This window comes from Zea mays, chromosome 7 (assembly GCF_902167145.1).
Source record: "Zea mays cultivar B73 chromosome 7, Zm-B73-REFERENCE-NAM-5.0, whole genome shotgun sequence".
NCBI classification, from domain to species: Eukaryota; Viridiplantae; Streptophyta; class Magnoliopsida; order Poales; family Poaceae; genus Zea; species Zea mays.
The window spans coordinates 168,025,628-168,043,102 of NC_050102.1; the positions used below are offsets into that span (position 1 = coordinate 168,025,628).

Below are 17,475 nucleotides of genomic sequence, written 5' to 3' on the forward strand. Positions count from 1 at the left end.
CTTGCGCTTGGATTGCTTCTTTTCTTTCTCACTTGCTCTTGTGATCAACACTCAATTGTAATCAAGGCAAGAGGCACCAATTGTGTGGTGGCCCTTGCGGGGAAGTTTTATTCCCGGCTTTGATTTGAGAAGAGAAGCTCACTCGGTCCGAGGGACCGTTTGAGAGAGGGAAGGGTTGAAAGAGACCCGGCCTTTGTGGCCTCCTCAACGGGGAGTAGGTTTGAGAGAACCGAACCTCGGTAAAACAAATTCGCGTGTCTCACTTTATTATTTGCTTGCGATTTGTTTTGCGCCCTCTCTCGCGGACTCAATTATATTTCTAACGCTAACCCGGCTTGTAGTTGTGTTTATATTTGTAAATTTCAGTTTCGCCCTATTCACCCCCCCCTCTAGGCGACTATCAGGTCTACTAACGAATCTACTTGTGAGGAATTTAGTAGGATCATGACACAAAAATTCGAGATGTCGATGATGGGGGAGTTGAAGTACTTCTTAGGATTTCAAGTGAAGCAACTCCAAGAGGGCACCTTCATTAGCCAAACGAAGTATATTCAAGACATTCTAAACAAGTTTGGGATGAAGGATGCCAAGCCCATCAAGACACCCATGGGAACTAATGGGCATCTCGACCTCGACACGGAAGGTAAATCCGTCGATCAAAAGGTATACCGGTCGATGATAGGCTCTTTAATCTACTTATGTGCATCACGACCAGATATTATGCTTTTTGTATGCATGTGTGCAAGATCAAGCCGACCCTAAGGAAGCTCACCTTACGGCCGTAAAACGAATCTTGAGATATTTGGTTCATACTCCTGGTACCCTCGGGGATCCACTTTTGATTTAATTGGTTATTCGGATGCCGATTGGGCGGGATGTAAGATTAATAGAAAGAGCACATCGGGGACTTGCCAGTTCTTGGGAAGATCCTTGGTGTCTTAGGCTTCAAAGAAGCAAAATTCCGTAGCTCTTTCTACCGCCGAAGCCGAGTATATTGCCGCAGGCCATTGTTGCGTGCAATTACTTTGGATGAGGCAAACCCTTAGGGACTATGGTTACAAATTAACCAAAGTTCCTCTTCTATGTGATAATGAGAGTGCAATCCGCATGGCGGATAATCCCGTTGAACATTGCCGCACTAAACACATAGCCATTCAGTATCATTTCTTAAGGGATCACCAACAAAAGGGAGATATCGAGATTGCATATATCAACACTAAGGAACAATTAGCCGATATCTTTACCAAGCCACTAGATGAACAAACTTTTAACAAACTTAGGCATGAGCTAAATATTCTTGATTCTAGGAATTTCTTTTGATGTTTTGCACACATAGCTCATTAATATACCTTTGATTATGTCTCTTTTATATGCTATGACTAATGTGTTTTCAAGTAAATTTCAAACCAAGTCATAGGTGTATTGAAAGGGAATTGGAGTCTTCGCCGAAGACAAAGGCTTCCACTCCACTCCATGACTCATCATTCGCCGTCGCTCTGAGCAACTCTTCGTCTTTGGTATAATCTTCACTCATATTTTATTTGCCAAAGGGGAGAAAGTAGTAATTAAGGGCTCTAATGATTCCGTTTTTGGCGATTTATGCCAAAGGGGGAGAGAGCATGAGCCCAAAGCAAAAGGACCGCACCACCACCAATTTTAAATTTTAGTCTTTCAATTTGGTCTTAAAGAAGTATTTTCAAATTGGTATCTTATTTGTGATATAATTTCAAATTGGTATACCCTCTTCAAAATTAACATCAAAATCCTCTTGAACACTTAGAGGAGGATTTCATTAAGGGGGAGTTTTGTTTAAGTCAAAGGAAAAGCATTTGAAACAGGGGGAGAAAATTTCAAATCTTGTAAATGCCTCTCAAGAATCTTATTCATTTACCTTTGACTCTTTGCAAAAGACTTTGAAAAGAATTTTCAAAACCTTTGCAAAAACAAAACATGTGGTGCAAGCGTGGTTCAAAATATTAAATAAGAAAGAGAAACAATCCATGCATATCCTATTGGCTCAATTCTAAATAACCTTTGCACTTACAATTATGCAAACTAGTTCAATTATTCACTTCTATATTTGCTTTGGTTTGTGTTGGCATCAATCACCAAAAAGGGGGAGATTGAAAGGGAATTAGGCCTACACCTATTTCCTAAATGATTTTGGTGGTTGAATTTCCCAACACAAATAATTGGACTAACTAGTCTGCTCTAGTCTATAAGTTCTACAGGTGCCAAAGGTTCACAATAAGCCAATAAAAAGACCAAGAATGGGTTCAAACAAAGAGAGCAAGGGACAACCGAAGTGTGCCCTAGTCTGGCGCACCGGACTGTCTGGTGTGCCACCAGACAGTGTCCGGTGCACCAGGGGACTCCAAGCTGAACTCCTCACCTTCGGGAATTTTCAGAGAAGCTCCGCTATAATTCACCGGACTGTCCGGTGCACCACCGGACAGTGTCCGGTGCCCCAAGGGAGAGCGACTCTGAACTCGCCAGCTTCGGGAATCCGCTCCGCTAAAATTCACCGGACTGTCCGGTGAGTCACCGGACAGTGTCCGGTGCACACCGGACTGTCCGGTGTGACAGCGGAGCAACGACTACTTCGTTCGCAACGGTCGACTGCAACACATTAAATGCGCGCCTGTGAGCGCAGAGGAGCAGAGCACGCGTGGGTGGCACACCGGACAGCCTACAGGGCCTGTCCGGTGCACCACCGGACAGCCAGGTGGGCCCACAAGACAGAGCTCCAACAGTCGAACCCCAACGGTCTGCTAACGTGGCTGGCACACCGTACAGTGTCCGGTGGCGCACCGGACTGTCCGGTGTGCGATGCGACTGCAGCCTTCCAACGGCCACTTTGTGGTGGTTGGGGCTATAAATACCCCAACCACCCCACATTCATTGGCATCTAAGTTTCTACACTTCTACACCTTACAAGAGCTACAGCATTCAATACTAGACACACCAAATAGATCAAATCCTCTCCCAATTCCACACAAGGCTTTAGTGATTAGTGAGAGAGATTTGTTGTGTTCTTTTGAGCCCTTGTGCTTGGATTGCTTCCTTCTTTCATTCTTTCTTACAAACAACTCAATTGTAACCAAGGCAAGAGACACCAATTGTGTGGTGGTCCTTGCGGGGAAGTTTGTTCCCGTTTGATTGAGAAGAGAAGCTCACTCGGTCTGAGGGACCGTTTGAGAGAGGGAAAGGGTTGAAAGAGACCCGGTCTTTGTGACCACCTCAACGGGGAGTAGGTTTGCGAGAACCGAACCTCGGTAAAACAAATCCGTGTGTCGCACTCTTTATTCGCTTGCGATTTGTTTTGCGCCCTCTCTTTCAGACTCATTATCATTTCTAACGCTAACCTGGCTTGTAGTTGTGATTAAGTTGTTAAATTTCAGATTCGCCCTATTCACCCCCCCCCCTCTAGGCGACTTTCACCTATCTACTAGGACCACCACTCTCAAGGACCCATGCCTTAGGGGCATACCCTAGCTCTAGGCAAAGTAGTGCCCTAACTCTTCAAGCAACTTGATGTTGGAGCACTTTGAAAGAATGAAATCTACACCATAATGTCCCATTAAGAGCAATTAATGGTCTTGAAGTCCTCGTGGCCTTGGAACACTCTAAAGTTCGGGGCACTCCAACACTTATGGGAACCAATATGCAAGAATGGTCTAAGACGTAGGCACTGATGTCTGGAGATGCTCCTAACTAGAATGGTATAAGTCTTAGGTCCCTATGCCTCGAGGTGCTCATGATGAAATATTTAATTGCATAGGGCTCTCTGGGTCCAAGGGCACTCATAATGGCATAAATGTTTAGTCATTTAAGGCCCTCTACTGGCATCTAGGTCCTTAAGGTCCCTAGTCTCATATAATATGAAAGGTCGAGCCTTGAGCCCATGGGGATAGAGGCCTCCCATGGGAGCAAGAGACTCTTGCTATGGCTAATATGAAGCTAACCACAAAATAGAAGAATGTGGGTGGTCCCATCAAGGGCAGTACAACCTCCAAAATAGGGACACCACATTTGTGGTCTACACTTGATAAGCTCATAACACCGGCATTTTAGATAAGCCTTCCATAAAACACAATAAATGTGTTATGTGTGATGTTAGACTGACAGGTGCATTATTAGTTTGTCAACACAACTTAGGTTGCAAGGGACTTGAGACCACTATTTGCTACGTGCATCAACCCTATGGCCACACGTGCGCATGCCAATGTACCATGAAGTGTTATCAAGTATAGAATGCGATATCGATTACCAAGTATATCATACCCAACAACATGGGCTCTAGAGGCTATAGAACTGACATAACATAGATGTTCCCATAGCAGGTATGGTTGCCACTGAAGAAGGACATCCCTAACACTATGCAACGACCAAAGGCATGGCCCTGCGTATGACTTCATGACCAAGATAGGATTGGATTTGTTGGCTCTTAGCTGACCAGACCCATGATATGGCTGACATATAAACTCTCTCATTCCTTACTCTATAAAAGGGGACGGAGTAAGGAAGGAAGGGGGTCATTTCGAAATAAAGGGATAATATTCTCAAGCACAACATCTAAAGGCAGACATAAAGGTGAATTAAGAATCGATATGGCTAGCACACTCACTAGAACCAACTGGAAATGGAGAGCTAGGAGGTTATGGTATTCAAATGGTTCTTGAGCTTGTAATCTTCTTCAACTTTATGTTCATCAATCAATGAGTACCAATAGTACATAGGGTATTATGCACAATATGACCCAAACCTCTTTAAACCGCTTGCTTATTGGTTTCTGATCATGCTCAAGTTCAACACACAACTTTCATATGCCCCGCTCTCTAATAACTCTCTTCGTTTTGGTACCTTACATACTCTATGTCTATCCACAACATTTGCTATTCTAGATTTTATAGGACATGCTATAAAAAATTATATACCAATCATTGGCCAATGCCAACTCTATTAGATGCTAGGAACCCTATTCCTCCATATCTCCCCCAAACACATCAATGGAAAATTTGTGTCTTGGCAGCAGCTACTGTTGCTGCTCCAAGTGACAGACGACGATTGAGTGGCATCAAGGGTGACCTGAAAATCTCCCTGCATGGGATTTTCTAAACACCCTTGTTAATGATAAGCTAAGAATTTGCCCTAACCCCTTAGGCACGATAAGAAGAAAGCCTCCTTTATCTATACGTTGGATAAGATGTGTCCTATCTCAATCTCCTAATGTAATAACATCTTTACCGACCATCCCATTGTCCCGTCTGGTTACCCTTGATTCTAGCCCCTAATTTCTTTAAGACTAACAATTGATCTTTGAACATGGGAACCACAAACAGAACATGCTCGTCCCAAGATGTTCAGCAGAACTCAAGTTCAAGCTACAAGGAAGTAGAGCCTCATCACAAAGTCACACTGACCTTATAAGATAGGATAGAGTGTCATATGTAGCTTGGGTAGGTGGTCAAAGCAACCAATGAGGACATCACCGAGGATCATGAGTGTGCCCTAAGGGGCCCACGTAGCCAATATGTCAATAAACTTGGCAACTAATGCCTTTTGTGTTTTAGTGGTCTTCCATCAACTAGCTTATCAACTCATTGAACAATCATCCTATCAAAATCCATGAGGCCTCAATGATCAGTTCGTCACAACATGATGGACTATCTGTCATGACACCAATGGATTTACAACATGCAAGTGTAGAGAAGCCTCTTTCACCTATCTAAAAATATGAGATCCACTATAATAATGTTGTCCTATCTACATCTAATTTTAAAGTCAAAAACTTCTTCATTTTTAATGCCCCATCGACCTCGTTCAACCCTTTTTCTCTTCATTATTTATATATAGTATCCGGTAAAAAATATCAAAATCAAAATTTAGTGTAAGTGGGGTCTCAAACGCTAGACCTCGTGATCAAAAAGGTACTTGCATGACAATACGCTAAGCCAACACTTATGCTCTTTAAGAAATCATTTTTTTAAATAACACAAGATGATCCAACATCATACCAAAACGTCCCGCAACCACCGTGATGGTGCCATGGTGGCCATACATGATACATATAATTCGATTATTGCAAAACTCAAGTGTTGTATTGTTATGAGGAACTCCACAACTAACATCTCAAGTTCACAAAGAACGTAAATACGCTTCCTAGCTAACTAATCGCTCGGGCTATTCCGGTGCAAACATCTACTCTTCTTCGATCCGAAGCCACTCTTTCCGGATTCAAATATGGTGTCATTTTTCCTACACGCCTAAATCTATATTATCCATATCCTCGACTACCTTTCACTTTCCGATAAAAAATTATAAATCCATATCTTCAACTGATGTTAAAAAACTTTATATCTTTAACTAATATTAAAGAGCAAAAAAGACCTTGGTCTAGCCCGCTTTTGCATTTTATATTTTTACTTTTCAAACTGTCCTCGCGTCCTTCATATCCCATGACTTGAACTCGAGCAGGGTAAAAAAATCTCGAATGAGACTCGGCGAAAACCGCCAAAAAATCTCGTTCTCGATGTTGGACGCCTTCAAAAAAACCGTAGATTTTCTCATTATTTCGTTTTAATTTTTTTATTCCAAAATATATATATAAACTAAAGAATCTCAGGAGTTTATAAATATATTTTTATTCAATAATTCATGTATTGATATTAAAAACAAATTTGATTTACTCTAGACCCGTTAACTAAAACCCGAACCCATATATTCTCTCCCACCAAGAAAGCAGCGAAAACCATCGAGAAAGTGGTGAAAACAGCCGAGAAAAATGAAAAACCAATATTCAAATTTGAAACCGCTTTTTCGCTAAAAACCCGTTCTCGGGGGTGAGCGAAAAATCACTTTAAAACAGGGTGATAAACCCTAGACCCGTTGTAACAACTAAGGGCATGTACAACCTAGATACAGCTGCACGGTACTCCAAGTATAAGACACAGCTAAAACACAACATAATACAGTGGTCATGTCTAAAACATGTGTCTTACCATATTCATTGTACCAATCAGAACATTCAATAAATTAAAGTGACCAATCAGATAGTCTCCTGTCTCGAATATAGAGCTAAGACACTGTGTCTTCGTCAAGATACATGTCTTGAGATTTTTTACATTCACCCCCCTAGACACACTCTAAGACACAACTTAAGACACCCACTGTACATGCCCTAACATCTAGCAATGATGTATTAGCTTCTCTAAGGCCTTGTCCGGTTATTGACTCCTAGGGATTTAAACCCACTCAACGAACAGGCCCTAATCACTTTAGGGCTTGTTCGGTTAGCTCTCAATCCATGTGGATTGAGTGAGATTGGATGAGTTTTAATTCCAAACAAGTCAAATTTCTTCTCAATTTTTTCCAATCCCATCCAATCCATGTGTATTGGGAATAACCGAACAAGCCCTTAAGTGTTTTATATGGGGCTCAAACTAATGATATGCACTAATACAAGCTAGAACAACTCGTGCATAACAGTAATGAGTCCCAACTACGAAATGTATTGGGCTCTATTTCAACGCATGGAAACATTCGCTAGTATTCTAAAGTCTAAACTGGTTTTAAAGTACTAGGTAGAAGCTACCTAAGCTGTTTTGTTGTTACAGGTCCCTAGGCTTAGCCCGGGTGATGAATAGATAGATGCGTGCGCAGTCGTTTAGTTCAGTCGGTGGCGTAGCTGGTAGTACTCGAAACTGGTTATTATACTAGTGTTTGAAGCGCGCCCCGCACGCGCAAGCCTGCTGTTTCTGAAGTATCTTTAGAATTATGATTTTAGCAATAGATATTATAGATAAGATAGTACACATTTGATGATCATACTAATATATGTAGCATATTTCATTTCATATATGTCATTGGACTATTGCAGGTACTGAAGAACACTGAACAGCACTGCGAACAGAAGAGATTCAGGAAGCACTGTTAGTAGAGAGGGCCAATAGCATTGAATGACAGAAAAACAGTAATGCGTTGTCCTAAACATATGTCCATGCGGAGTACATCTGGCCAGTTTGAACTGTGGTGAAGGATTTGTGCAGATAGTCATATGTAGTATCTTAGCGTGTGACTGCGAGATGGTCCAAGAAAAAAAAACTTATAGAATGTACTTAACATATATCATATCATTTTTTGACACTAAACATGCTTTACATACCATCATATGTTGTTAGTTTTCTTAGAATGATGTTTGTGGATGACGTTGTGAATATAGTAGTAGTCAATATCGATTCAAGAACTATTGTATAAAATTTGCAGAGCAAAGCTGCATTATTTATTTCCATGGTTGTATAGTGATCAGAGATCACAATCGGCTCAGCTGCTGACGAAATTGGAAGATGCTCCTAAGTTTGATTTTCCTTGCATGATAAAGAGAAGTGCTGCTGATTTTTTTGTGCAGTTTGATAAAGCCAACCCTATTTTTATTTCCACGAATTCTCAAAATTAGTATTCCTGAAAGTCCTTCAAGACTTCAATGCGCCCATTTTTCCTGAAACATAAAGCGTAAATTGATTGGTTTCTGAATATTCTGCCAAATAATTTTACGAAGTCTGTGAGAAGAATGAAATTCGTTTTATAGAGAATATGGCCATCACAGGGGCTACAACAGCAAACTAAATCGTAAAGACCTCGACCAACCTGAAGAAACACAAGCGGTTAATACTATTGAAGGTCCAAATACAACTGTGACTGTGACGGGTGTGTCAGGAATTGAAGCTTAAACTGAATGACCTCACACGCAACAAACGTAACCTAATTGGGTGTGCTTCAATTGTTCGTTGAGGTCACCTACCTTGTTTGGATTGTGAATACAACTGTTCCTAAAAAGCTAAATCTAGAGGCTATGTTCTAGCTTTAGCTAGATATCTACATAGCAAGTAAAATGGATGTTGGACAAATTTGTAGCACCAGTTTTTCATTTACAGTGTAAAAATGACCCGGAGTGAAATGCAGTTCCCAGCTATGTTGTGTCATCTTTTATGTGGGAGCAATTTGAAATTCCGCGATGAAGAATATTTGTAAAGGATGAATCCTTTGGTGGTTACCATGCTTTGAACATCAAAAAAAGTTCTTTGAACACTCTTCATGACACGTCACTCTCAGTAGCAAAACCATAGCTAGAAATTGATTACTTTCATTTTTTGGAATAACGTAAGGAAAATTATGCAAGTATGAAGCAATTCCTTCAGATAACGCTTCAAATTACTAATGACAATGCTAAGTTTCACATTTAACCTAGGCATGCACTCCACATTTCCAAGAGTCGATGATCAAAAAAAATCTGAACTTTCTAAAAACTCACACAATAACCAAGTACACTATTGTTCTGTTCGCAAGAATCATGGCACACCACTTTCAGTAACAAAATCAGAGCTAGAAACTGATTACTTCATTTTTGAAATAACATAGGGAAAACTATTCAAGTATGAAACAATTCATTCAGATAACACTTGAAATTACTAATGCCAACGCTAAGTTTCATATTTAGGCTAGGCATGCACTCCACAATCTCAAGAGTTCAAATGGATCCTCTATTTTATAATGTTTGCAACATTTATATGATGACATGATCTGCACAGCTAAAAATTACTAATATATTAGAAGCAGTCTTCTCACTAAGGTAATGACATATCATAGCTCGCCAAGTACTTTACAACACGACAGAACAAAATTTTTTAATTGAACCAGACTTGCAGGAAGAAGGGGTACTCCCGGTACAGCACGAGCGCGAGCTTATAGAGGACACAGTTCCCTTACAATCGAGCAAAATAAATTTAGAGAACTGCATGAAACCTGAGACGTTGCCATGGAGTTTCTAGGCCCACTTGGAGAACCCTAGGTCTCTATCCCCAGTGTCGTCCTCACCACTGATCTCTGCAAACCACATACACATGCAAAAAACCTCAACCCCTAACCATTCCCAAAATCGAAACACTGCCACGAATGGAATGAACCCATTGCATTGAACCTCGCGTGTATTACCGTGAGAGAAGAAGGGGTTGCGTTGGGAGCCGACGAGCTCGACGTGGATGAACGTGTAGTACAGGCTGAGCTAGCCGACCAAAATCAAATATGGTAATATAAATAGGAATTGATGGGAAAGGCAGGATGCCTTAAATAAATCAAGTATTATGTTTAGGCACACCTAGAACAAACATCAATTTCTTCAAAGTAAAGCAGAAAAACTCCATCTAAATTTGTGTGTCTTCAAATAAAAAAGAAGTTGTATGACGACCAAAATTACTAAGAAAAATAAAACAATAACAACTAAAGAAACATCTAAGCACCTCCATAAAGTAATTATAAAGCCTAGCGATATACTATCATCAATATGAAGGTTGCGCGAGTGTTTTCCTGATTTGTTTTCATAGTTTAAAGAGTGTTATTTTAGACATATAGGAGCAGCAATGTATGTAAATATATACACATATATATACAATTGTTTACAGTAGTAGAATAGTTAATTATGTAGATATAACAACACATGCTATGATGCATTATAAGCAATTAATCATCATCCCTAATGAAATACGTTGTATTACGGGGGATTTAACAAAATAAATTTTGTAACACAACATTTAGTAGCTTTTTCATCACTAAAAGTAAATGTAGGTAATCTGTAGCAACAAATACAGGTGGGTGTAAATAATTTCTCTATATTAACATGGAATTATGCCATCTTGAATCAATAACATGGTGTACTCCATAGATTACCTTATATTAAGAGCCCTGCAAGAAGGGCTGACCTTGTCTCACTTGTACAACAACCCTCCTTATATTTTAACGAATCCCATTGAACTAACATAGAGAACAAAGACATGATTGAGGTGGAGGCTCAGAGCAACAAAGTTGGAAGCAGTAACCTTGTCCAACGAAATACAACAACATAACAGAATAGTTGTACATTGGAATTCTTGATTAATATGCTTACAATTTGAGTGAAGTATAGCTAAAAATATTAATGTTTATGACACCAAATAAGTGCACAGATAAAAGTAAGTTAGTGCACAAAAAAATGGAATTGTCTCACCTTGATTCAATAGCTAGCATGGCGTACTTCATACATTAAGAGCCCTACAAGAAGGGTTCGACCTCCACTCACGTGTACAACAACCCTCCTGATATTTCAATGAATCCCATTGTATGGTTGAGATGATGCCTAAGAACATCAAGAATTGGAAAATAGAATTGCAACAGTTCCAAGAACTAAATCCTTCTGTGGCTAGACGTGAGAAGCAGTACCACATGGAATGATGCCCAGGAACATCAAGAACAGGGAAATAGAATTGCAACATAGTTTCAAGAACTAAATCCTTCTGTGGCTAGACGTGAACAACAGTACCACATGGAAGCAAGAATGTTTTCGAAAAATGTAATAACAGCCAAAAATGACTCGTCATTGGCTGGTGAAGGCCTTGGCTGATAGTATAACGCTAGGCTTTATATTGATGTAGCGAGAATGACGGTCGCGCAGCCCTCATTCGGGATTCGCCTGTCACCATTTTAATAAAGCATTCCAGCTCTAATATTGAAATGCAATATATAAGAACTCATCATCCGTAATGAGTGCACGTGTTGTGTTCACAGAAGGTTTAACAAAATAATTTTTTAACACAACATTTAGTAGGTTTTTTAATGCTAAAAGTAAATACAGCTAATCTGTAGCAACAATTCTAGGTGGGTTTAAATAAATCACAGTGAGAATAATTTCTATATTACAACAATTTCAGTAAATTGAGAATTTGAATAATTTTAACGCAAAAAGTAAGTTATTGTACAAAAATGGAATTATGTCATCTTGAATGAATAGCATAGTTCACTTCATAGGTTAGGAGCACCTGCAAGTAGGCATGAGTTCTTCTCAATTGTCCAGCAAGTGCTTCATGCAATGTCCAAACTCTGACCATGATGTTGTGGCATACTGTTTTCCCACTATGAGATAGTAGACATAAGTTGTTAGGTAAAAACAATGTGAAATTGATAGAACTATTAAAAGCAAGAATTATCCATCATTCGATAGCAATTATTTCAAAGAGTAAATAGATGAGTAAATATAAGATATTCTGTTACCTGGAAAGTTACTCATAAACGGCAGCACCTCTCGGTCGTCCAAAAAATTGCAGAAACTAAAGAGAGAGTGAGATGGTTCTGTCGGCAACACATGCAACATTTCCTATTTGTGCTAGATTATTAAAAACATTGATTTCAGATCTAGCCCCAACAAAGCATATTGCAAAGAGAATCCAGAAAAGCAGTTGAAGATCAGTAGCTCGCCTTTGAGTGTCTTCCCTTCGGCAGAGGAGAATTCACGCGCGAGAGGCAGAGGGACATTTCTAGGATTTTTTTGATAGTCTAGACCAAAATACAAAAATGTGGATCTAAAATTTAAGAAATTTAACTTATTCGTGTCCAATATGACTAAATAATACTGTGATTTTTTGTGTGCTATTCATTCCTTTGTGTCGGGTTTTATCTTGATCTGCGAAATTCAGAGAGTGTAGTCGAAGCAACTGGTAATTTTGAGGCCCATCCAACGAACACGAATCAAACTATGAGCGGATGCAAGTGGATGCTAATCAAACTGATAAAGAAATTTTAAAAAAATAGATCAAACAGAAACACAAAGGAAATGATGAGCGTGGATGGTGTACCTGCTGACCCATTACAGCCACGACCACATTCTTCTCTGTTGCTGGCGCGGGCAAAAAAACAGATCAAATAGAAACACAAAGGAAAAGGATAAGCATGGATGCTGGACCTGCTGACTCGTTGCCGCCACGATCCCCTTCTTTGTAGCTGTCTTTTGGAGGCGCTTGGCCCCGAGATGCCGCTTCCACTTCCACTTGAGTCCAGATCGCCCCCGGTGTGAAACTCGTCCATCTTGGGCGTAGTCCGCATGAGGAGGGCAGCGTCCATCCGCGCGGCGTCTTTCTCCACATGAGCCTCCGCGGTGGTGATCTCATCCTCCTCGCGCGTGTCGTTGCCGGCGGGAGTGGCAAGCATAGGGCGAGACGAGGCATCTCGTCCCCCATCCGGGCCTCGGGGATACATCACAGGCGGTGGTGGAAGAGCAGGAACTAGACAGAGGCGACTTCGAGGATGGGTATGAAACTGAGCGAGTGCTCGGTGGCGGTGTAGGAAGTGGGTGTGCGAGACGGCGAACCGGCGAACCGAAAGAGTAGAAGCGGGGGAGGGATTCCTTGCCTCGCAGAAATATCTTACTTTTTTCGCCAACGCTTGGAGCTTCCAGAACAGTCATGGAGAATGGAGCAGCGATGCGTCTGTTACTGTCAGCTGCAGGTGTTTTTAGCCGTTGTTACTCAATCGGATGGACGGCATAAAAGAGAATGACGTGGACGCACCAGGTGACAGTTTTCGACTCCGCTTTAATATATAGGAAATACCCAGTGGCACTGGCATAGCTAATTTCGTTCCTTTTAGCTCAATGGCACTGGCATAGCTAGTGTTTTGTTATTTCTTTAGAAATTCAGGTCTTCATCGAGGAAAAAGTCAAAACTTATTATATACCCACATGTCGTCTATATTAATCCAAGCTAGGTTGATTAACCGAATATTTCTTTTTTTTTCCTTTTTAGTCTAATATATGGTGTATCTCAGACCAACCAAACATGGCTAGAGATTTGTCTTTACAAGGCAATGTGAAATCTCATAATATCTTAATGAATATAGTGAAAAAACCGTAGATAAATGGCCTACTAGAGTGTTCGCAATGAAAAAACAATCAACGTAGATGCAGTTGAACAGAAAGATGACTCTTTTTCAGAATTTTACAGAATGATGAGAAAATGTTGAACTATAGCTTCATCTGACCAACGCCTCCCCTGAATGATCCATATAAAGGCCTCGACCTCCTGAAGCCATAAATATCAGTTATCTCACACGACGGCGGTGGCGGAGCATTTTGCACTATGGTTTCGTACTCGGCAGAATGGAGACCACCGTACACTTGTATACTAAGAATCTTCTTTTGTGGTGCATTGACCTTGACATGATCATTGAAGAAGCCTACCAACTCTTCCTTCTTGAGCTCCCTCAGTGCAGCAACCTGCCATCATAGAATTATCTTGAGTTCGCAAAAATAATACACGAAGACAAACAAGAGTACACACCTCTGCTTCTTTTCTATCAAATTTGAGGGTTCCTTCAGAAATCTCTCCATAGAAGAAAGCTGATTCTTCGCGTATGTTTTTGTATTTCTCCAGTTTCATATCAATAAGAGCACTTACATTACTCTGCAGGTGAGACCATTCAATTGTTATAATTCATTTATTATAAGATACTTGCATAAACCATGTAACAAAGCCAGAGAATGCTGTAAAAGAAGCAAACAATGCGACTCTGTTGGGGTTTTTTGTGATGAATACTAATTCCTCGCTTACGTCCTAGTTTTGTGGCTTTGTGTTTTTGTTGGAGTTTTTTCCACATTTGTATCTCTACTTTGAAGTGTTTTGGGACCGGCTTTTCCCTCGTGATAATAACACGTGCAGTTCTCCTGCATTATTCCGGGAAAAAAACAAACGATCCTCCTTAGAATCCAACACAATGTTATAATTTCCACTGGAGGGCTGGCCATGCTGCTCCAGATGCTCGGCGGCCAAGTGCCAAAAGATCAGAAAACACCAGAAGCAAGCTGCCACAATTCCAACGTCTTTCTTCACGGACACAACCCACAACGGCTTTTTTCACAGCCATAGCCTAACCAAACAGACCCTTAGTCCCAAACAAATTAAAGTAGGCTACAGTTGAAACCCAACAAAAACTATAAATCAAGGATCAGACATGTGGATAGTTGTTTTTGTTCACTCTTGTTCACGACTAAATCTTTGTCTATATTCTATCCGTTCAATCTTTTTTTATTCTCTTCCCATATGAACTTCAGTTCTCTCTCTTCACATTACTATCATGCTCTAAATCCCATTGTACATTGGTGTCTCTGAAGGTCTCTGTTGGATGTCCAAACTATTTTAACTGATGTTGGACAAGTTTTTCTTCAATTACTGCTAACCCTTAGCCTACCACGTATATCATTGTAGGCTCGATCCTTTCTTATATGGCCACAAATCCAACACAATGTATGCATTTCCTCAGCACTCATCTGCTAAATATGAGTGTCTTTTTGTTGTAGGTCAATATTCTGCATTAAACAATATAGCATGTCTAATTGTCGTCCTATAAAACTTGCATTTTAGCTTTTGTGATACTATCTTGTCACATAGCACGCTAGATGCTTGACGCCACTTCTTCCAACCTGCTTTTATTCTATAGCTAAGATCTCCATCAATTTCGCATCTCTGTAGCATTGATCCTAAATACCAAAAGGTGTCGTTCCTAGACACTACTTGCCCTTCTAAACTAACATCTTCTTCCTCGTATTATCTCCTTCCTCATTTGTAGGAGTGCCAAAGTCACGTCTGTTATTTAGTTTATTAAGTCTAAAACTCAGCCTTTAGGGGGAAAACCACCCCTATGGTATTATTTTAAGAAGCTTAATCGGAGCCCCGACCGAGAAAGGTCACGAAAGAGTCTCTTGTCACACGCTAGAGGCCCTTTCGCTTAAACTCTAGAGTCCTGTCACAGCTCTAGTTTTTTATTTACTCCTAACTGACTTTCATCAACTAATACTATGTCCATAAAAAACATACACCAAAGAATATCCCCTTGTACATGTCCCTTGTGACCTCCCTCATCTATCACCAAAGCAAAAGGTAAGGGCTCAAAGTTGACCTCTGATATATTTTTTTCGAAAAACACAGGAGAGCTGCGCATCTTTATATTAAGGTAGTGTTTGGTTGAGGAGCCAAGTAGAACGGAATCGTTCCGTCCTAGTTTTGGTGCTGTTTGGTTAGCAAGAAACTAGAACGGAGTCGCTCCAATTAGAGAATATTCTCTCCAGATCTGGAACCATCCCACTCCAAAAAATTGAGGGGACGGAGCGGCTCCGTTCCCAGCCCGCTCTCCTCACCGCTCTCTGCTGGGAACGACTCAGGTACACCTCTCTCTCTCTACTGGCCGCCACCGGCACCCCTACCTCTGCTGGCCGCCGCCGCCACCTCCCTCTGCTGGCCGCCCTCTCCTCTGCTGGCTCGCGCGCGCGCCCGTCCATCACCTTCCTGCTAGCTCGCGCGCGCCCGGCCGTCACCTTCCTCCTCTGCTGGCTCGCGCGCCCAGCCGTCATCTTCCTGCTAGCTCGCGCGCCCGGCCGCCACCTTCCCTCTGTTGGCTCGCGCTCGTCCGTCTGCTGGCCGTCGAACGGCCGGCCATCTCTCTGCTGGTTCGCGCGCCGTCCCGACGGCCAGATCTGGCCGGAGCAGCCATGGCCGCCTATTTCTGCGCAGCTCCCTCTGCAGCTCCCTCTGCGCCTCCCTCTGCGGCTCCCTCTGTTCAGCTCCCTCTGCGCAGCTCCCTCTACGCAGCCATGGCCGGAGCAGCGCCTCTCCCTCTGGCAGCGCCTCTCCATCTGGCAGCGCCTCTCCCTCTATCTATTTTTGGTTGATTGTAAACTAATTCACTCCTTGTTGATTGGAAACCAGATTGATTGGACAAAGAAGGAGAGCCAAGAACAACTACACCAAAGGTATACTTGTAAGACGAATTTGCCGCTCTATTGATTTGAATATACTATCTTCATGTGTTGTGAATTGGTTATGTATTTTTTGTTGGCATATAGATGGATGAGGGCGATGAACTTGGTACTCAAACCATAGCTGGTGCTATACGAGATGCAGCATCAAAGAGAGCGTTGCCACCAGGTTTGTTTGAAGCTGTGGATATTCTTCCTGATTTTGAGCTTAAGCACAAGGTTAAGTACTATTCTTATTTGCTGAACAATCCTAATGTTGCACAAGAGTTTGTGGAGGTGTCGTTGTTGTACAAGCTTAGTATGCTTACTGAGTTCATTAATGGTAATATGTAGGCTTGCTAGGAATACTTCATTTTGGGTGACATAAACTAGTATGTCATGTTCTATGTATCCATAAACAAGGCACTTTGGAATACTTCATTTTGGGTGATATGAACTTGTATGTCATGCTAATTGTATTCATGAACATGGCAATTTGGATTATATGAGTGTTGTGATGACTTGTGGTTTATATGTTATCATGTCAAATATATGCATGTTGTGATGAACTTGTATGTCATGCTAATGTCTACTTCAGTGACTCTTCAACCAAACAAAGGATGGAGTTGTTCTGTTCCAGTTCACTCTGCAACCAAACAAAAAACAGAGCCGCTCCGTTCCAGTTTACCAAACACAGAACAGAGCCGCTCCGTTCCTAGAATCAGGGATGGAACGACTCCGTTCTACTTGGCTCATCAACCAAACACTACCTAAGAAGGGAAATTAAGGTCCAAGAGGACCAGTACAAAAACCACCCTATGGTGGCCAGCAACAAGCATAAATAAAACTTCTGCGCATCTTTATATTAAGAAGGGAAATTAAGGTCC

General features: G+C 41.3%; 1 protein-coding gene, 1 long non-coding RNA gene and 1 pseudogene across 4 annotated transcripts in view; 1 reads left to right on the top strand and 2 right to left on the bottom strand.

Moving 5' to 3' along the window:
• Positions 1–8,254: 8,254 nt before the first annotated feature.
• Positions 8,255–13,174, bottom strand: LOC100303907 (LOC100193042-like pseudogene; annotated as a pseudogene). Of its 2 annotated transcripts, NR_158578.1 has the most exons (8): positions 12,660–13,174; positions 12,079–12,190; positions 11,847–11,940; positions 11,039–11,126; positions 10,723–10,806; positions 9,991–10,055; positions 9,802–9,882; positions 8,255–8,497 (listed from the first exon to the last, which is right to left on the bottom strand). The product of NR_158578.1 is annotated as a protein-like pseudogene, transcript variant 2 (transcript). The 2 variants fall into 2 exon arrangements; NR_158577.1 differs by lacking the exon at positions 8,255–8,497 and having other exon boundaries at positions 9,620–9,882; positions 9,991–10,060; positions 12,660–13,052.
• On the top strand, positions 12,850–17,289 carry LOC111589724 (uncharacterized). Its single transcript, XR_002748815.2, has 3 exons — positions 12,850–13,373; positions 16,560–16,603; positions 16,697–17,289. It is a non-coding gene; the product is annotated as an uncharacterized lncRNA (long non-coding RNA).
• Positions 13,589–17,475, bottom strand: part of LOC103633315 (zinc-metallopeptidase, peroxisomal-like) — a 32,586-nt gene continuing 28,699 nt past the window's right edge. Inside the window, exons 25-26 of the mRNA NM_001347229.1 lie at positions 14,139–14,261; positions 13,589–14,074 (exon numbers count right to left, since the gene is read on the bottom strand). Of these exons, the coding sequence (NP_001334158.1) occupies positions 13,823–14,074; positions 14,139–14,261 (375 nt within the window). The 3' untranslated portion in view covers positions 13,589–13,822. The remainder of the gene's footprint in view (positions 14,075–14,138; positions 14,262–17,475) is intronic.